General features: G+C 41.9%; 1 protein-coding gene across 1 annotated transcript in view; it reads right to left on the bottom strand.

Annotated features, from left to right (window-relative positions):
- Positions 1–3,381: 3,381 nt before the first annotated feature.
- SLC4A7 (solute carrier family 4 member 7) overlaps positions 3,382–22,165 on the bottom strand; it is a 1,497,737-nt gene continuing 1,478,953 nt past the window's right edge. Inside the window, exon 26 of the mRNA XM_044064760.1 lies at positions 3,382–4,475. Coding sequence (XP_043920695.1) covers positions 4,394–4,475 — 82 coding nt within the window. The 3' untranslated portion in view covers positions 3,382–4,393. The remainder of the gene's footprint in view (positions 4,476–22,165) is intronic.

Genomic DNA, 22,165 nt, shown 5'->3' with positions numbered 1-22,165 from the left:
GTCCACTAAAAATTAAGAGCCTATTTATTTAAATAGGTCTAAACAGTAATGTACACCTGTAAACTGCATTTTCCATAATACAGTCTGTAAGAGAGAGGGTGACATCCCGTTAACCTCTCCCTTAAGAAATGCACAATGTTTCAAAAACATGGCAGCCCCGCCACAGGAACAATAGTGCAGAAATACAGTCTATAAATTTTGTTAATAAAAGATATGACTACATTAGACGTCTCACGTATGCAAAGCATACATCATGGTCACAACATGGAAAACACACCATGTAGTGATCTTAACAGTCACCCTCCTAAATGGGGGTGTCAGATGCAGTCAGGACTGATGCTGAAATAAAGACTGACAATGAACTTGGGAGATGTTAATGGGAGACCTGGAAGTAATATTCTGCCATGCAGTTTGTCTGCTTTCCATGGCGGATACGAAGCTTAACTTATGTGGAACCTCTGCAATCGTTTTATCTATTGTACTGCAGTACAAATGCGCATCCACTGTGGAAAGAATGTGCACTACTATTTTTTTTTAAATACAGATCATCAATAATGCCTGTAAAACATTCCTCCAAAGGGGAACTGAAGGACTTGGACATCCATGCAGACAATGCCAGCTGAAAGGATCCATTTCTAAACAAAGGAGGAAATGCCAGCTGAAATTGTCCTACTGCCATAGCCACATCATCTGCAGCATTACACATGCACTTGGCTATGAGGAAACTGATACTGTGGAGTTCAGAGAAGCTTCCCTGCTGCCTTGCTCATCAGAATATCTGGAAGAAAGACCATCTTCTCTTGTTCCTTAAATGGGAGGAAATACTGGGAATGATTAGTGTGACATAGCAAAAGGAAAACAACAGTAGATGTGTAAAGTCTATTAGCTGGTGCAGAAGTTAAAATTATGAGGTGTAGTTCTTGTGGTACAGGGTTTGATTCCTTCAGCGGACTACTGTGAGACTTGAGCAAGTTACTAGATAGTGTCTGGGGGCTACTGTGAATTTGGGCTGGGCTCTTAAATGGTACCCTGGAAAGCAAGCCTAGTAATTACCTATAAACTACCTATGAACCAATAATCGCATAGATCCACATTAGTCCAACTTATGGGATTCCTGGTCAAAATAAGAGAAGTCAGATATTCAGGCTTTTATGATTCATCATTTATGATGACCTAATGGAACAAAGAATTAATCCACTTCAGTGTTCTTTTTTGAGATTGCCGAAGATGATTGGGCCTCTCCTCAGTATAACAGGGGTACCTTCATTGGGACTGCTGAACTGGAAACAGACTTATTTGGAGCAGTGCTCTGATCTAAAAAGGTACCAGATGAAGGGCAACCAAAGAAAGATTGTGCAGCATCTTGTCTCCAATTACTTGTTTAAATGCTTGTTTAGAAGGACAAGGCCAGCAACTTCATCACTACACACAGGACTTAACCAAAAAATTACCTCTGGAAGAGAACTACTAAATGAAAACTAGTCTAATCTCTGAACTGGAGAGAAGACTTAACTTTATCTAGCCCCTGGGGAAAAAATGGAATATCACAAATATTTTATATAAGACAAATGTAGTCTTTGATGGAGTAGGAAACAATTTCTGCTTTTCTTTTTAATAGGTCTGCTGTATGCTCTGTGTTTCATACCACTACAGAAAGACTAAGGAGTAAAAAATACAGCTCTGGAATGGCGGGCACTCCAACATAGGACAGGTCTGATTTTTGTGGTACTTTAACAGCAGAGGCATGTCAGTGGAGCAATATATTTCCCAAAATGCCAGGCTAAGTGTTATGTTAGCTATATGAGAAGGAGATGCCATTTGAAATAGAATGCTCTCATATATGCACTCAATAAGTATTTATGACATGAAAAATCTACTGCTGGTGGTATAAGGAACACTGTGCTAAAGAAAGATTGCTAACAACAGGCATTTGTATGAAAGACTCCCACAATGAATGACAAACATGAAGCAGCCACCTCTACGGGAGATGCACCCCAAGCAATAATACCCTGGAGCTAGAATCACATTCTACATCATAAGTGTGAAACCAAGCCCTAAACCTTTGATCAGCAAAGGTAAACCTATGCCAGCAAACGGTGCAAGACTATATTGGCTTTGTCACGCACTTGTTTTTTTTTCCCCAGAAGTGGGGACTACTAAAACACCCTCACAATGGTCAGGTAAGTGGTTATGGCTAACTTCACACTACACAATTAGAGGGCTGACAAAGGGGCCAGAGACAATGCAGCAGTAGCAGTGAACTTTGAAAACACAAAGTTTATTAGTCATGGTGTCCCAAAACTAGAGTGCTGGGTTGGGGGATATAAAACAGTAACCAGTCTCATGTTTTTGTTTTTTATTTTAATGAAACTGCAGATCAAAAGTCCTGGAGGTTGCCAGCTTTTCTAAACAGCTCCTGGAAGAAAGGATGCAATAACCCAACTCATAAAAACAAGGAACCCATGGTGAAGTAGGACTTTGTGGTTCACAGAACACTTTTAACCATGGCTCCTCCAGGGACTTTACTTTCTCTGAAAACTCATCCGAGTTCAATGGTCTGCCCTATAGTTTACTCTGAAAGGTTCCACATACCACTTACAGAGTGACAATCAAATGATTTGGATGCCACCTTGTGTCCGTGTGTTATCTGAACTAATGTATCTGCCTAAAAGATGTCTGATGCCGTGACATGGACTGAAGCATATCTTTTTAGAACTTTGTCAAATCCTTAGACTGCTCCATAGATGAGTGCTTTTAAGAAGGCCTGCATGATAACATGAGCTAAGAATATAACACAGCAGCACTGCCACCCTCTGAAATTTCAAGGCTTCGGTGGAGGATCCCACTCCCTTCAAAAAAACTCAGAAGGGAAGGCAATGTCAAGCCAGAGGCCCCTGTCCCTGCCCAGATATAGCTCCTCTAATTCTGGGAAGTCTGTCACATGACTAATAAGACCACTGGCACTTTTGTGAGGGTCTTTGCTGAAGAAAGGTTGTTTTGTATACTGCTCCTTTCTGAAAAAAAGTCAACTATAGGAGGTTGAGTGAGGGGAGGGGGAAGTATGAGAATCTTAGCCAGACTCCTGGGATTGGATTTGCAAGTTCTTTTTAAGCCGATTCTCCAGTGACTCAGACCAGATGAGGAAGTACTTCCTCCTTCTACACCTACTTTTTAAGCCTATATTGGTGGCCTTCTTACAAAGGCAGTCACTTGACTGGGTTAGGAATACAAACACAGATTTATAGGGGTGATGTTGTAAGCCAGAACACTACACGCATTCAGCAAGTTCTTTTAAAATGTTGCTTTTAAAGTTCACACTACTGGGGGTAGGGGGAAGTGTGTGATTGATAAAAGTGAGGTTAAAATGTACTATTTTGAAAAAAAATAATAAAAATGATAAAAACATTTTTGCCAAGTTCAGGACTGAATTTTGTTCTTAGTATGCTGAGCAGGATAAAAATCAGACTGGTGACTGAGCTGTCAAAAAAGAATGAGACATCCAAAGATCAAGTAAAGACCTCATCAGGAAAACTGTTTGGTGAGTACATGATGATAAAAGGTGGTCATTACAAAGATTACATATGGATCATATATGCACTTGCCACATAAATATACATTAGAGACATGCTTATATGCATGACTTAAATGCAGAAGTATCTAAAGTCACGCATTTTTGAATTCAGTTCTTGTGTGTGTATGAGTATACACACATATATGTGTGTGCATAATATTACCTCCAGGGTGAATTAGTCTAGAAGATAACTCACAGAAACAAAACAATGGAAGAAAAGAGCCTAATAATTTTTCTCACTAGCATTTGCCCTCTGAATCTGTAAAGGGCGAACGTATCTTCTGAAGGTTATTCACACAGCATAAGAAGCATGAACATTTTTTTGCTACTGTACAGAAAAATGTACGGCATATATTAACTCGGCCACTGTTCTAAGGACAGTCTTTGGGTCAAAGTGCACTACTTACGAAAAAATTTAAAATTTTAATAAAGGTCAGGGTAAATCTGCAAGTGCACATACCACATGTATATAAAATGAAGACACACACACACACAGACACTCACACGTGCGCAAGTATATTAAAAACCTCTGTATGCATACAGACATATATACATGAGGGCATTTATATGCACTAAATTTAAACAATTTGTGTACATTCATATATGCACACACGTATAGATGTATTCAAATATTAATGCACTGAAATACTATTCAGTTTCATCTCTACTAATATGGCTAAAATGTTGTTTTTGATTAGGTACACTGACTGACATTATACACACGCACACACAAAATATACCAGATAAAAATGTCTGAGGTGTAGTCACAAAGTAGTGGCTTCCAGAACACAAATAGAAAATAAGTCCTCCATTTATGCAGAACTATAATGAAGTTTCTCCATCTGTACACTTCTCATTGGGAACTTCTTCCACATTGATTATAATGTTTGCTGGATTTTCAGGGCTAAAATAAAGATTGAATAAAATTAAGTTAATGGGTTAAAAGTAATTAAAACAAATCTTTTCAGTTGTTACTGTCTGGCTACATTAACAGTCAACTATATGAAAAATCCATAGTGTGTACAAAGAAAAGAAAAAAAAATCTTGTTAACAACTGAATTAAGGAAATTCAAAGGTGTCAAAACTCAAGAAATCTCAGAAGTTGAAAGAGTTAAATCAGATCATGATATCTAGAATGAGTGTCACAGCTAACAACCAATTTTATCTAAGAAACAAATGCTCTGACACAGCGATATAAGCACACACGTAAAATAAGTCATACAATCTCTGAATGTTAAAACGTTATTGATCATAGTCTGAAGGCTTTCTTGTGTCACTAAGCACCTTCCACCCATTTGTTGTTAACTTGGTTAAGGCAGACTACGCAGAAAAGCCTGCTCTATAGGTGACCATAGAGCACTAGGTGGGTTTTAAATGGCTTTCTCAAAGTCAGAGTGAAACTGGTGGTTGTAATTTGTACATTAATAAATTATTCTCACAAATCCTTGCTCAGAATCTCAAAGTTCATTCCCTGCTCACATAGCAGAGATGATGGTCATAAAAAAAAAAAAAGAGTACCAGTTTAGGATATTAACCTCAACTTAGCCAAACTAGATACCTTGAAAGGCAAACAGGACAAAACACTGAAAATGAAATTCAGGTCCCAAGGTGGAGACGGATCATCAACAGACGCTAGGCAGAAGAATTCCTTTCAAAATTTAATTAATCAGTCTAGGCTTGGTCAGAATTTTGTCTTCATCCAGTCTTGTGATACTCCTTTAAATGTCGAACTATGTTCTCTGAATGACCTAAATTAAAAAAAACGGTCTAGAGACTTAAAAGAATGTTAAGAATGAGGACAAGGCTATCTCCAAGGTCAGATGCAGATCTTTTTCCACTCAATCTTGCAGTGGCATGAATGGATGTTTTCTTTGCAACCTCCTCTGATATCTCTTAAGAAGATATGCTACCTGAAAAGGCACTAATTCAACAGCCAATCTTTTAGGAGGACACTAGCATGCCATGCCAAAAAAAACCCTAGCCTTTGGATCAGTCTCTGAAAAGGTCAAGACTCAAATGGCTAAGGGACTAGACACTTTGTCAGACACCAGAATCACAAGAATAACCCATGTCCTAAACTTTGGCAGCAGTTGGTATATCAGGGCAATGCACAGAAGAATAATCTCCCAGTCTACTGAGAACATGCCTGACTAATGCACAAAGGAAAGACTTGATTTACTAGTAAACCCACATTTTTTGAAAAGGTCCATTACATGAAGCAGATTTCTGCAAAATATCTGCATTTGGGTTACTAATCTATTTATCTCTACAGCATATTTCTTATCTGCTACAATTCAAGCATAGTGCTATGATTCTGGCCTTCGCATTTTGCTTGTTCCTCACATATATACAGTAAGGATAACTTTAAGGGTACATACACTATTAAATAAGTGTACTAAGCTTGTACATAGTTTCATTGGGTCATTATGGTATCAAGTTTGAGAGACCTTCTAATCCGGAAAGTAGAAGTTCCTATTTTCACAGACCCCTGCTATGAGTTTAATACTCAGACGTTCAGACATTCTTCAGAATCCTCGGAGAGCAAACATTGTAGCTAAGCACTTTGTAAACATGCCAGGGGTTGTGTGAAAGATTGCTACTTAAAAATTAATGTACATCTTGTTAAGAAGACTTGGCATTTTTCAAGCCCAGAGTGCTAACAAATGAATTCTGCATTCCAAACCTGGAAGAACATTTTTGAGAGCTATAATTCTGAACTTTAGTAGCTATTTACTGATTAATACAAGAAAGATCCAGAAATGGTCTCTGCTACTTGCCTTTTTTATGACTACCAAGAACCCGGAAAAGCTTTAGCCCCTTTGGTGGTAAGCAATCTGCAGCATTACATTGTAGGGAGATCATCAATTTGCAAAGCTTCAAGCTGACTTCATCTAGTCTAATTTTCCAAAACCCTTAATAAAAAAAAAATCCTTTATGAAAGATATTAATCAAGTATAACTGCAACACACTTTTCTATTGTTTGAAGCAGATAATGCCCCCCCTCTGCAAAGGGTAGTCAGTTTCCATCATCTATATTTATTTATTACTAGTGAAGACCAGGAGGATTGTGCTCTTCTTTAAGCATCTCATGGGAAGATTTTAAGACAGAAAGAATTGTAAATGCAGATCCTTTAGATTACAGCATGTGCATGAATGAAATAAACATCTTCACATACTATTCACCACCCCATAGCACAGAAAGGGAGCAAATGGAAGATGGTATTACAACAGTGATCCTACCTGCACATATATTATTACAATGACTGTACTCACACAACCGTACTATGTTTACTGCAGAATAAGTCAATACATATGGTAAGGTTATCAAAGCAATGAGAAATCTGGACTGGAAAACAAACCTCTTCAGGTCACCTCAAAGGCTGCCACAGGTACTACAGTAGGCCCTACAGGATAGCAGTTTGAAAACATGCCCAGTTCCTGGATAACAGTGCCAAAACCTGCCCAAATCCTGAATTGTTTGTCTAATTTGTATGACTAGAAAAAGGCATGGGTACAGGACAAAGAAGCTGCCTCACAAATGCTTTCCGCAGGCATACTTTTGAAGAAAACTGCTAATATAGCAATAATCATCACAGAATGCGTGACCTACCCTTGCAAGGATTGATCTTGTCTTTTCTGACAAAATAAACAGCACTTTTTCAACCATTTGGAAAATGTTTCATTGTTCACTGGTCTGCCTTGTTTCACCAGAATAAAGGACTAAAGGACAAAAATAACTGTTGTCTTTGCCAGAATTCCTTAGTTGAATTCTTTCACCTTTAATTTCAGGCTTGGATAAAATTATAGTTATACACTCACCATAACTTTTGTGTTTTTGGCGTCAGTTTTCATCCTTTCTCAACTGATGGATCTCTGATCTGACCATGGATCTACCCTCAGCCACTCTACATACTTTGGGCTCCATAGCTCAAACTCAGATTGAGTTTGCCCTCTACTTAGTTAATCATAACATAAAAGGGAAAACCAACCAATAGTAATCTCTTAAGTAAAGAACACGGGGGAAAGATGGGAAACGGGGAGAATCAGAGAAGGAGAACTCTGTTGCCCACACATCAGAAACTAATCAGGAATATGCCTCAGGTCATACCAGGATCCCGACAAAAAGTAAGTGTGAAAGGTGAGTGAGAAGTTGAGGAAGGATGAAAAAAAGAAACACTGATGCAGAGTTATGGTAAGTACATAACCATAATATCTTATGTCTTTTTTCATATGTTCCTCAACTGATGGAACAAAATCCCCAGCTAGAGTAATCTTGGGTAGGCTTCCAGAGTACCACAGAGCCTAACGCTGCCTATTTCTTGATAATAATATGCAATTTGTAATAAGCTATAAAGGTATGAACACTGGACCATAGTGGATGATGTATCCACAGACTAGGTGGACTGTACTTCAGGATGTTTGGATAATGACAGGCCACTGCTCCTGTAAAAACAAAAGTAATGCAATCTGTGACCATCTGGCTAAAGTCACTTTTGTCAATGCTATGCCTTATTTGACTTTGGAAAAAGATGGAAAAGTTCAGATTTGGAGAGATTTATAGTAATGCTCAGCTGGGAATAAAGATGGAACAAGAGATCCCTGGCTTGAATTAGTAGAGGCTTGTTGGGAGCAGATAGGAGCGAGTCATCTTGATATGGCAACACCTGGAATACTTGCAGTCTCCAGTGAGCTGCAATCACTGCCATGCATTTGGTGAGCACCCTGGGGGGTATGGTGAGACCAAAGGACAGTATTCTGAACTGGTGACTGGCTCCCAGCCAGAAACATAGACACTGCAGATAGCACCGGTGTGTTTTGTTATGATAGTAAGCATCCTGGAGATCTATAGAGCACATTTATTTATTGACATTTGGTGACTGGGAAAGTCTGACTGGGTCAGGAACCCATCTTCAGCAGAGGCCCTGGAAAAAAAGCTCCAACAGTAAAAGTACAGGCAAACAGAGATACACAATAATAGGTTAAAAAATACCTCATCTGTGTCCAGGAATGATGCAAAAAAAAAAAAAAAGGGCGAACTCAAATTTGCAAAAGTGCATTTTATCGAAAATGCACTTTTGCCAGAAGGTAAGTAAGCAAACAGTTGTTTGCATATAGGTTTAGTTGTACATCAACATGTGGTGTCGATTGTACAACTAAACAAACTGTTGCTTAGATTGTGGTACAGTGGGGATAAGGGAATATTCCCTTTTCCCCTCTGTAGTGCGATCTTGGAGTGAGAATATTAAAGTAGGGGGTGCAGGGGGGGCTTGCCCCCCTCCATAAACATGAGTAGTCTTTTATTTTTTAATATTATGATTTTTTTTTGCGAAAGTGCAGTTTCGATAAATACACTTTAGCAAAAGTGTTTTGGTGAAATGTGTGTTTGATGGAGAGTCCTAGATCCATATATATATATATATATATATATATATATATATATATATATATATATATATATATAGATATTTTTTAACAATATTGCTCAGTAATGAAAATTTACATCATTATTAACATGCAAGCAAAATTCATCTTGTGGTACATTACATGGTATTTAACAATCTGCTTGTATTACATTATACTGTGTTAGTTAGGAAAGAATCTATTTGTTTTGTGTGGAAATTTGCGGCAGAGAAGTTGAGGGATAGAGTATGTAGACTAACTATAGGGGGTTAGTGGGAGCAGAGAAAGTAAAGACGTTAGGGAAATGAATGGGATGTGGGGTAAGTAGGAAGTTAATATGATGTGTTAGGCAGTGATTATAATTGGGCACTTGTATACGACAGAAAATATGAAGTGTTTGGTGAAGGTGTAGACAGAGGGTTGTGTATGAAAAAAGTATGTGATGAAGGATAGGGAGCAGCTTAGGTTGAAGTTATGGAAGGATGAACTACAGAATAAATGCAGAGTGACAGTATATTGTTATGACAGGAGTTATGAAAAGATCGGGTCGAGAACAGTTGCAGATGATAGTTAAAAGGAAGGGTTTAAAGAGGGTGGAGAGTGGGAGCTGGATGGAGATGTATTAAATATCATAGATTATTCAGGAGCATGGGCAAATATGAGAGTTTAGGTAATGTTATTTAGACTGAGTTTGAAGAACTTACGAGATTCAATAGCAGAGATATTGGGAGGAAAGGCATTCCAAAGTTTAACTATGGCATAGGAGTAGAGGCTGTGTCTGACTCTTAGTTGGTCTGTAATTTTAATAGTTGTTTGTTGGCTGAGTGGAGATTTCTAAGTGGGATATAAGGATGTCAGATAGACTTTAAGGCAGGGGAGTTGTCAGGTTTATAGATTAGTTTGTGAGTGAAGGACAGCTGAACGTAAGTCAGGTAGTGGAGGAATTCTAACCAGTTTAGATTGTTGAGGGCAAAACAATGGTGAGCACGGCTGGGTAAACCAGTCGCAAATTTGGCAATTTTATGACAGCAAGCTTGGAGTTTATTCTTTAGGGATATATGGAGGTTAGTAAGTATAGGGGTCCCATAGAGGAGGGAAGGAAGTAGAAGGGTATTTGCAAATCTTGTTTTGGGTGAAGTATCCATGAACTGTTCATGTCTGTAGAGTTTGCCAAGTTTGATGTGAGTTTTTTAACTGAATTTAGTATATGTTCTTCAAAGGTGAGTTTATTGTCAATAATTGTACCTTGTAATTTAGCCTAGGTTACTATTTCACTTTCGGTTTTATTTTGTGAAAAAAAGTTTGAAGTCATATGTGAATGGCTTTGGAGAGAACAGTAGAAGCTTGTGGCCACGGTGGTGCAGCGGTTAGCGTTGCCACCTCACAGCAAGAGGTTCTCTGGTTCGATTCTCAGCTCGGGTGCCTTCTGTGTGGAGTCTGCATATCCTCCCTGTGGTCACGTGGGTTTCCTCCAGGTGCTCCGGTTTCCTCCCACATCCCAAAGACATGCAGTAGGTGGATTGGACACACTAAATTGGCCCTAGGTGTGAGTGTGTGCATGTGTGTGTGCCTTCTGTGGAAGGTTGGGCGCCAGGCTGGCAACTCGACACCATAAAACACCACTGCCAATTATGAGCGGACAGATGATCCACTGTGGTGACCCCTAACCGGGAAAAGCTGAAAGAAGAAGTAGAAGCTTAGTTTTATTAGGGTTTAATAGTAGATGAGCATTGTTTAACCAGGTTTTGATAGAGGTGAATGCTTCCTGTGTGATTTTTAAGAGGTGTTGGGGTTATTGGAAGAATGGATCCTTGTGGGACTCTGGTACAATTTCCCTGGTATACAGATATACTAGTTTGCCACCTGACACATTGTTGTCTGTAGGTTAGGTAACTGATGAACCATTTTTGTGTGGTTTGAGAGCATCCTAGTGTAGACAGATGTTATAAAAGCTTCTGATGTGACACTGTATCAAAGCCTTTTGATAAGTCACTATCAAAGGCCTTTTATAGGTCAAGTAGGATTACTGAGGTAAACAGGCCTGTGTCCATAGCTTTATTCACAGCATCATCAGAGAAGGACAGTAATACTGTGGTGGTACTATGAGCAAGCCGAAAACCATGTTGGGTGGGAGAAAGGTGATAGTTATTTAAGAGAAATTCCATCAGTTGTAAGTGTATGCACTTTTCAATTATTTTAGAAAGAGGGGATAGGATAGAAATGGGTTTTTAGTTGGATAAGTCACTGCTTTTTCTGCCTTTATGTAAAGGAATGATGATGGATTTTTTCCAGAGGTTAGGAATACTAGATTCAGAGACAGACTTATTGATAAGAATACTAACTGGGTAGGCTATAGGGTTTGTGGTGAGAAATTGTCAGCAGAGAGAGAACAAGGTTTTAGTTTAGCGAGAAGTTTGCATATAACAGAGGTCGGTACAGACTGCAGGGAGAAAGTGGCTAACATTGTTCTTATACAGTTGTAATAGAGAGGAGGAGGGATGTTTTTGTTGAGGTGTGTGCTGTCAGAGATTGCTTGGGTTAAATTTATAGTGTGATTGGAGTTATCATTAGGTGTAGAATTGTCCTTTCTTAAAAGAGGCAGGATGGACTGAACCGTGACCATCTGGAACTTTTGAGTGATTCACACGTGGATTTAGATTGCTGAGATTCAAAACTGGTTTTAGGTCTCTGGTCATCTTTGACACTAAGAATCTCAAATAAGTTTTGGATCCTTGTTGTTCTGGTGGTACACGTTGGAGGACTCTCTTGTCGAGCAGTTTTTCTATTTATGTAGCTTTAGCTTTCCTCTGACTGGGTGGAACATAGGTAATTCTTTTGGTGCATGTTGGGGAAAAGGGGAAAGTGGTATGTAATAACCTCTGGACAGACTATTCTGCACCCAAGAATCTTTAGTAATGGCTATCCAGGCTTGTCGGTTCAGGGATAGGTGTCTCCAACTGCCTCCACAGTGCAGCAGACAGGTAACCCTTCAGAGATGCTGATAAGGCTTCTCTGAGAAAGGGTCTCTGAAGACCTGGTGTTGCGGGCCACCTCTGCCATGAAGGTGGCACCTACCATTAGAGTTCTCTCCTCTTCTGTGAGGGGATCTTTCTCCATAGGAGTCTTGGGAAGTACCTTACAACTTTCTAAACCACAATTTTCTACCACCTCTCTGGTTCTGGGAGAAGGTCCTCTGAGGTGGTAGAAAAATATATTCCCATGGCAGAAAGAGTCGTCCCATCTTGCTTACTCCTGGAGAGGGAAGTTCACTTTAGGGCCAACTAAGGTGGATCCCATCAAAACTGGCATTGATACATGAAGACATGAAGGCTCTGCAAAGTCACACAGGAGCATCCAAGGCAAGCCTTCTAATGGTTAATCCTGACCCCACCACTCTAGCAACTTCCTCTGAGGCATGAGAGATCAATCTAAAGCACTGGATAAAGACTGGAGGGTGGCCAGTTGTGAAGAAACTGTTTTCTTATCCTCTTCAGACACGGACCCAAGCAGGGTATTGGAAAACTGCTTAATCAATTCCCTCTGAAATCCTGTAACATGTGCCAAACAATTCAGAGACCTAAGGGCAAAGGTCACTGACACATAAACACAATTCCTGAGTCTATCCAAAGCCCTAGATTCCCTGTTAGGAGGATGAACATTACAGGTCTTTTCTAGTGGCTGCTGCAACCACCACAGCATCCACAGGAGGATCCTTGCTCCAATTATTCCCATTTTTTGGTGCAATGAGATACTTGACCAGGCATTAGGGGATGGGTTGTGTGACATGGATCCTTCCAAACCCAGCAGGAGATGGGGGTCAACCATTTCATCCGCCAGGGAGACTACTCAAGTTGTACATGGATTGGCTCCAAAAGCCTCAAGGAACACTGACTTCTTTTGGGGGGGGGGGGGGGGGCAGAAGACCAACCTGCTTTCCATTTTAAAAGTTCAAGTATCTCTCCAAATGAAATGTCCACAAGGGGTAATTTGGGGGACCCTTCCCCTTCATCAAGGTCAGCATCTTCAGTTAATGACACCTGTGGAGAGTCTAGGTGTCTCCTTTTACATATCTATTTCCAAAGGGGCTTTTTGGTTGGAGGTTCAGAAAAGTATTCAGAAGTGTCAGCAGTCTCCAGAATAAAGACAGTCTTGAGGCTTGACCAGACTGGCTGTCCTGATGAGGTAGGATGAAAAGACCCAGTAAGTGTGATGTCCGGGCACAGCATCAAAGCTAAAACCTTCCACAGAGCTATATGTCTAATGTATGACCCAAACCAGCAGGCATAATGATACAGAAGCAGATGTATGAGCTTAAATCTTCAAACTATCTCCAAGCTAGTAAGCCTGAAGAGGCAAATTAAACTAGTCAGCTAAGAGGGTAGAGGCAGAAAGACAGTGATGCCCTGTGGTCCAACACCAGAAAAGGGAGAAGAACAAAGAAAACAATGGAAGGAAGGGAGGGAAGGAATACTGCAACAGTGATCAATATGACATCTACTATTATGGTATGTCCTTACGCAACTTTATTATGTCCTTTAACTTCTGGTCTTACCAGAAGAGGGGGATCCAGAGGTAAACAAGCAGAAATAGCTGAAATGTGTGCTTTAATCAAAGGATATGTTAGGCCAGATTTTAGTAGTTCACACAGTAGGAGAGGACCAGTGAGGATTTAGCTTGAAATTGGTACTGTTTTTCAGACAGCATATAGAAAATCTTTTCCATTTGGGAATGTAAGATTTTTTGGTAGAAGGTTTCCTTGCCTCCTGGAGAACTTTCAGCACAACCCCAGAGAAGTGGTATCTAAAAGAGATTAGAATCGTACTATCCATAATGTAAGTTTGAGGGACGGTAAGTTCTGAAGTAGAACGATCCCATCTGCTGTGTGAGCAAGTCCACTATGGACAGAGGTTTCTGGTGATGGCCTTGGCTAAATGGAGGATATAGAGAAATCAATGCTGTTTTGGCCAAAAAGGGAGCCACCAGTTGGATTTTTGGACATCCCTTTTGTATATTTAGTAAGACCTAGGGAAGAAGAGGCAGTTGAGGGAAGATATAAAGGTACCTCTCCCCTGTCCATATCAGAAGGGACAGCATTTGCATAAGGCTGCAACTTAGAGCATTTGTCAGTAGAAAAGGAAAAGACAGATGGGTCTGCCACAGGATTTTTGCACAGGAATTTTAATTCCTCGGGGTCACTGTAGAATCTATCAGGCCTTTAAGGAGCTGGTGGCTGGAAGTGCCGTGCAGTGGAAGTGAATGCAAAGGCATCCAGGATGGACTCTAGAACAGACAGTACAAGTGTGGAGTGGGGAATGCACCTGCAGAAGGCTATAGTACCTTTGTTGAATATCAGAGATTTATTTGGGTTTCCATTCATCATACTGATAACAGTTTCCCCAAATGAAGCTTCCACCACTGTGGAATCAGGGGAAAGGGCATCCTCCTCATCATCAGAGCTCACCTGACCTGGAGAAATGGATCTGTGATGACTATGGCAAGGAGTGTTGATCAGAATAAGTTCTGAAGTAGAACACAGCAGATGGGATCGTTCTACTTCAGAACTTATCAAATCTTGATAAAAAAAATTATTACCTTCAATATCAACAAACCCAAAATCACAACCCCAAAAAATTCTGGTCAGGAATCAATAAACTGCTCCATCCAGGGAATACCAAAACACCTACACTAGCTATCTTAGCTCAGACCCCACCCAATATAATAGCCAATACATTCAACAACTTCTTCTCTGAAACAGTCACCTCTCTAGCAAACACCATGACTCCCCTCCCTTCCCTTCAAAAGACCTCCCCTCAAAATAACACCTCCACTCTAAAATTTAGTACAGTCTCCACAACCCACATACGTAAGTTACTCTCTAAACTTAAACCATGCACCCCTTCAGCCGACAAACTACCAGCTGAATATCTGCATCTAGCAGCAGCAGAACTAGATTACCCAGTCTCCATCTTAATTAACAGAACAATAACCAAATCTACTATTCCATCCTGCTGGAAAGTCTCCCATATCATTCCTCTGCATAAAGGAGGTAACACTAATGAACTTTCTAATTTCCAGCCTATAGCCCTACTATCTCCACTATCTAAAATTATGGAACGTTGTACACACCATCAACTCTTACATCATCTTTTGCAAAATAGCCTACTCGTAGACTCCCAACATGGTTTTAGGCCCTACCATAGTACTTCCACTGCCATTCTCTCCTTCACAGACATGATCAACAAAAATCGCAATAACAACCTTTTCTCCTCTGCCTTATTCCTGGACCTCTCAAAAGCCTTTGATATGGTCAACCATCAACTTCTCCTAGATACTTTGAAATCTCTCTCACTTGACTCTTTGGCATTACAGTGGTTTGACTCTTATTTGAAAGATAGAAAACAAGCAGTCCTCTGGGACAGCCATATATCCTCTCAGTTCCCAGTCACTATCGGTGTCCCTCAAGGATCCATCTTAGGTCTCCTCCTCTTCTCCATATTTATAAATAACCTGTCTACTTCACTCCCGACATCCACTTGTATTCAGTATGCTGATGATTCAACTCTCATCTGTTCTGCTTTATCTCCAGAAGAACTTCACTCTTCCACCCAAAAAGTCTTTACGGCAGCAGAAAAATGGTTCCAACATATCTGTCTCCTCCTTAATCCCAAAAAAAAAACAAATTACTACTTTTCACCCCAACCCTTAAATCTGCCCCAATCTCCTTTTCCATTGCGTCTGGCAATGGCACTATCATTAAACCTGATTGTTCCACTAAACTACTAGGCGTTACTATAGACAATCAACTAAACTTTGACTGCCACATTGATCTAACCATCAAGGCTGTTAATAAAAAGATAGGTGCCCTCTATAAACTTAAGCCCTTTCTTACTGCAACCACCAGAGTGTCTCTTGCCCAAACTCATCTCATCTCTACAGTATCAACATTTCAAAAGCTAACCTTCAGAAACTTGCCACAGCCTACCATAGTATTGCCAGGTTTGCCACAGGTTCCCCATTCCGTACTCACCATTGTCTTAATCTCAAAAACCTTAACTGGCTTGAACGTCAAAATCTAATTCTCCTACATCAATTAGTCATTATTTATAAAATTCTCCATTACCCCTCTAATACACCCATACTTAATAACCTCATTGCCCCATACAAAAATCTTACTTCCCTTCGCTCAGCCAGCAAACTTCTAGTAGCTACTCTCAAATCTCATAATAAAGCAGGTGACTCCTTATTTGCTAATGCTGTTGGCTCATACTGGAATAAACTTCCCATAGAACTGACCACTTTAGGCTCATCTCACCTTTTCAAAAAACAACTAAGAAACTATTTTCAATCCCACTGGTTATGCCCCTGCTCTAATCCTGACTGAGCTCAGCAAACAATCCCTCTCTACAGTCCTCTCCATTCACTTCTACTTGCCTCTATCACTACTTCTATCCCTCCAGTGTAGTGCACCTAGTGACCCACCTGCTTATTAATTTTCCTATACTATCTATTCTCCTTATACTTGATATATCACTGCAACCTGTCATCTCTCCTTTTATTTAACATAGATGCTGATCACTTCTGTGCAAATCTCTATCCTAAAACTAGTGCCCCGGCACAACATGTTTTATCCTAATTTGTTAATGGTGTAAATATTTATAGACTCTTTATGTGTTACTATTTTCTCTCTTCTTCATTTTTTAGCAGTCCTACTCTTGCAAATATTATGGGATAATGATTCCTCACTATTGTTTAGTTCTTGTTAAACTGCCTCTGCATTGTTACTATACTACATGATAATGTTCCTTTATTTGCTTATATGTTTTGTATATTTTTTGTTTATTGTAAGTTACTAGTATATAGTGGAGCTTTTCTCCTCGGGCCTCTGCTGAAAATGGACATGTATCCAGCCAGACTAGCCCGGTCAAGAAATGTAAAATAAATAAATAAATAAATAAATAAATAAGAATCCAATTCATCCTCTTCCCCTTCAGAAAAGGTTTCTTCAGGCCTTTCTTTGCAGAGTGGTAATAGAAGCCGACATCGAGGTAGGCCCTGAGAAGGACAGAGGGAGGAGTGAGTGCCATTAACAGCTTTAATTAAGCCCTGAAAGATGTCCATCCACTCCTTTTCCTAGGATATCTGGAGGACAAAATGTTTTTGGCTGCTTCTTTTTCTTCGGTGTTATATCTACTTTTACTAATCAGAGAGGCTCTGACCCTGATGCACTTTGATGACAGCTCCTGGGATTTCTTCACTAACAAGAATCAGTGGAATGCCCTTTGGTACCTTTCAAATATATAATACAGGGATCCCCCTTCTCAGCATCATCAGTAACCACAGTTGTTTCAGATCTGCAAATCTCAGATGCCATACCAGGCTCCAGCAGGGTCGGGGTAACAGGAGTCGGAGTTGTTGTTAGGTGTACCACAGGTTCTAAGGCCTCAATGGGTATGTATGAGTCTATTTGGGCAGCAGTACTTTCAGGCCTAGGCCTTTTAAAAATGTTCTTATGAATGGGTGGGACATCAGGGGTAAACACATCTGCCATCTAAACTTGGGCAATGCACTTTAAATGGTGCATTTCCAAATATGATTTGAGCAACAAAAGTTGGGTTCTTAAGTTTTGGGAACAAAAGACTGACATCATATTTTTATAATCATGCTCTGCCCAATCTGAAAAAGCACTGGGAGTGGAGATGCTCAAAGGGAATGCCTACCATCACCCTCTCCACTCCTAGCTAACATCTAACAGAACTGCAAACAGCAACAGTACTGAGTCAAAGAAAGACAGATTCCCTAAGCGGGCATGCATTAAGACTGACAGTGAGACAGTCAGTGGATTTACACCCATACATCTGCTTTTGTACCCTTATGCCCCTGGACTTAGGTCATATGTCAGACATATAGCTCTATGGAAGGTTTTTGGCTTTGGTACCCCAGACGGATGTCAGAGTTATTTGATGAGATATCTCAAGAGTTTGGAATATTGCAAAAGTGACATCAGCAGATTCTGTAGACAATGGAGGGTGACAGTAGGTTGTCCTACACTTCTTCCTCTGACTATGCCTGATGCAGGCAGACATCCAAGAAAAGGTAGAAGTGGGTAAAAAAGAAGTTATGTACTCACCATAACATTCCATCTGAGTAGGTAACTTCATTTGTCAGCAACCTGTGGGTATCGGATCCGAGCTGGCAGCTTTCCTAGCAAAAGATCCGAGCTCCAAGCTCCTCCCCTACCCATAATACCCTGCTACCTCCCTCTGGTCCTCAGATCGAGTTTGCCATAGTATCACAGAATACTACAATAACAAAAGGAAACAACACCTGAACATCCTAACCTGATGTCATCTGGGAAGTGAAACACAATGATCCTTCAAGGACTAACTACAGGTCAGGGGGACGGAGGGAGGGTTGGTTGCTGACAAATGAAGTTACCTACTCAGATGGAACATTATGGTGAGTACATAACTTCTTTATCTGAAGTAGTCAACTTAATTTGATCAGCAACCTGGGGGACAGTCCCCAGCTGCCAACAACTTGGGAGGTCCTCATGGAAGGATATTCCGGAAAACTGCAGAGCCAAAAGATGCCCTTCCTCTGGATATCAGATCCAATTTATAATGTGTAATGAAAGTATGAGAGGAAGCCCAAGTAGCTGCTGAACAAATGTCATCCAAAGGGACTCTCGACCAGAAGGCCGCAGAAGTAGCCACAGAATGGGTAGAATGTGCCCGAACCCGAATGGGCTCAGGTCCACCAGAGATTCTGTATGCGAGAAAAATGCATTGGGAAATCCACCTAGCTAAGGCTGCCTTTGTCACTGGTTTACCCAAACAGGACTTAGCAAATGAGACAAAGAGTTGTTCCGATTTTCGAAAACCAGCCATTCTGTGCAAGTAAAATCGCAACTGTCTATGAACATCCAGACAATGAAATCTATACTCTCCTTTGTTGTGATAATTAGGAAAGAAGACAGGCAGATTGATGGATTGGTTGATGTTGGCTTCGGAAGCCACTTTAGGCAGAAAGGAGGGATTAGTCCTGAGGGAAACTCTGTCTTTATGAAAAATGATGTATGGAGGCTTACTACAAAGAGCCTGAAGCTCCGATATCCTTCTAGCTGAGGTAATAGCAACCAGGAAGGCAGTTTTCCAAGATACATACTTTAAGTCGACCGAAGCTGCAGGCTCAAAAGTGGGACCAGTCAGAGCCTGGAGAAATAGGGTTAAATCCCATGGAGGAACTGCATCCTTAACAGGGGGTCTCAAAAGAAAGGTACCTTTCAGGAAGGTCTTGCAGATCTTAGAGGAAGCTAGGGGGCCAAAATTGTTTCCAATGTGGAAGTGGGAAATAACTGTCAATTGAACTTTAACAGTTGAAGAACTAGCCCCCTGATGAAAAATGTGGGATAGAAAGTCGAGGACTGCTGGAATAGGAGCCGTAAAAGGATCCAAATTCCTATGCTCTGCCCAGACAGAAAAACGCTTCCATTTACTCTTGTAGACTTTCCTGGTAGACGGCTTATGAGCGGCCACCAGGATAGCCTTAACTGAGGATGAGATACCGGGAGTCCTAGCCATTAATGGAACTGGATCAACCAAGCTGAGAGCTTGAGGTTGTCTAGGTCGGGGGTCTTCAATCCCAAGGGATGAGAAATCAGATCCAGAATGGGATCTAAGATCCAGGGAGGATGCACTAGATGAGACCATAGGCATGGGAACCAGGTTTGACGAGGCCAGAATGGGGCAATGAGGATAACTCTGCTCCCCAACCGACGAGCTTTCTGCAATAATTTTGTCATCAACGGAAGAGGAGGATAAGCATAAAGAAGACTGGATGGCCAAGCATGAACCAGAGCGTCTCTGGGGGTTTCACCTGGTGGGGGAATTAGAGCAAAAAACTTGCTGCACTTTGCATTCAAAGGCGACGCGAACAGATCGTAGCAAGGTTGACCCCATCTCAGGAAGATCTGTTTTGCTACAAAGGGGTTCAGAGACCACTCGTAAGGTGAGAGGATAGTTCGACTCAGCTTGTCCGCTAGAATGTTTGACTGACCCGGTATGTGCATTGCTATGAGAAAGCGGTTGGTGGATATCGCCCATTCCCACACTCTCATGGCCTCTCAGCAAAGTGGGTAAGATCCGGTTTCCTCCTGCTTGTTGATGCACCAGACCACTGACATGTTGTCTGTTTGAATTGCAACAGTCCCTAGAGGAAGAAGGGCATGGAGAGCCTGCAACGCTAGAAGCACTGCCCTCATCTCCAGAACATTGATATGCAAAAAGGTCTCTGGACGGTTCTGCCCATGCAATGCCCCCCCCACCCGAGGCGAGATGCGTCCATGGTCACTGTGACTTGGGGTGGGGACATGGAGAAGGGGCACCCTTCTCGGAGGTGCCTGGAATGGAGCCACCAAAGTAGAGATTCCCTGCAAACCCTGCAGAGGGGAATAAGGGAAGACAAGGGATGTCGCAGGATGGACCACTGGACCTGTAAGGTCCATTGAAGAATCCTCATATTCAAACGTGCGAGCGGTGACAGGTTGATGGCTGCTGCCATGGACCCCAGAACCCTCAGGACTAATTCCGCTGGAGGGGCCGAGGACTGTAGAAGAGCCAAAACGTGGAGGTTTAGGTTGCGGAGTCTGTCCGTCGTCAAAAAAACTTTGGACTGAATTGTGTCTATCCTGGCCCCTATGAAATCCAAGATCTGAGTAGGCTGAAGGGAGGATTTCTTGTGGTTGATCATGATCCCTAGATGGTGGGCGGGATGTAGGAAATAGTCCCTTGCTGAACATAGTAGATGCCTGGTGGGGGTGGCTAGGAGCCAGCCGTCCAGGTAAGGAAAAACCTGTATTCCCTGAAGCCTCAGGTGGGCCGCTACAACTGCCATGACCTTGGTGAACACCCTGGGGGCTGTGGTGAGACCGAAGGGTAGGACCCTGAACTGATAATCGCTGGCTCCCAGCCAAAAGCGAAGAAACCTCCTGGATCACCTGTCCATTAGAACGTGGTAGTACGCATCCTTGAGGTCTATGGAACACATCCAGTCGTTCTCCTGTAAAAGTGGGAGAATGGATTGAATGGTGAACATCCGGAACTTTTCTTTAGCGACTGACAGGTTCATTGTGGACAGGTCGAGAATTGGCCGTAAGTCCCCCGTCTTTTTTGGCACCAAAAAGAACCTGGAGTAAAAGCCTGATCCAGATTGACCTGGGGGGGGATGTGCTGGATGGCTCTTTTTCTTAGTAGCTCTTTTATTTCGAAGGCTGCTACCTCCCTCTGATTGGGTGGAACATCGGGGAGGAGCCCCGACCGGGGAGGAGAACTTAGGAATGGAATTGTGTAACCTCTGGATATGATCCGGAGCATCCAGCAATCTGTAGTAATGGATTCCCAATGTGCTAGATGTTCTGAAAAGCGCCCCCTGATTGCCTCTAGAGAGGAGCAGTTGGACAACCCCTCAGGGTTGCTGCGCGGGAAGATCGGAAAAGGGTTCCCTCGACCTGAAATTCTTCGGCCCCCCTCTGCCTCTGGGCCGGAGTCCACCCTGCCCTCCTCTGCCTCTGAAGGATGAGGGGTCTGAAGCGAAACGGGATTGTTGGGATTTCTGGAACCACATCTTCTTGTGTCCTCTTTGGTTCCTGGAGAAGGACCTCTGTGGAGCCGAGAAGCGGATCCCGATGGCAGACAACATTTTCCCGTCCTTCTCGCTCTGGAGTAGCGTATCACGGACGGTTTTGCTGAAAAGCGTAGAACCGTCAAAAGGGGTGTTCACGAAGGACGCCTTGAAGGGTTCCGTAAAGTCACAGAGACAGAGCCAGGCCTGTTGTCATAAGACAATGCCTGCTCCGCTGGCTCTAGCCACTCCCTCCGTGGCATGGGAGAGAAGCTGCATAGAGGTGTTTGTGATAGACTTAAGAGTGGCCATTCGAGCCGAGAAGGTCCATTTGTCCTCAGCCGACATGGACTCTGGGGGTGACCCAGCGTACTCTTTGATTAGGTCCCGCTGGAGCCGAATTTCATGTGCCATATAGTTCAGTGACCTGACAGAAGGTCGCTGAAGCGAACATCCGCTTCCCGAGGCGGTCCATCGTCCGAGACTCCTTGTCTGGAGGATGTACCGAGGAACTCTCCTGTGCAAATTCCTTCTTGGTGGCAGCCGCCACCACCATGGCATCTTCCGGGGCACCCT

The sequence above is a fragment of the Protopterus annectens genome, chromosome 3.part0 (assembly GCF_019279795.1).
Source record: "Protopterus annectens isolate FY-2018-M chromosome 3.part0, PAN1.0, whole genome shotgun sequence".
NCBI lineage: Eukaryota > Metazoa > Chordata > Ceratodontiformes > Protopteridae > Protopterus > Protopterus annectens.
The sequence above is the reverse complement of the archived record's forward strand: the minus strand, read 5'-3'. Positions and strand labels throughout refer to the sequence as shown.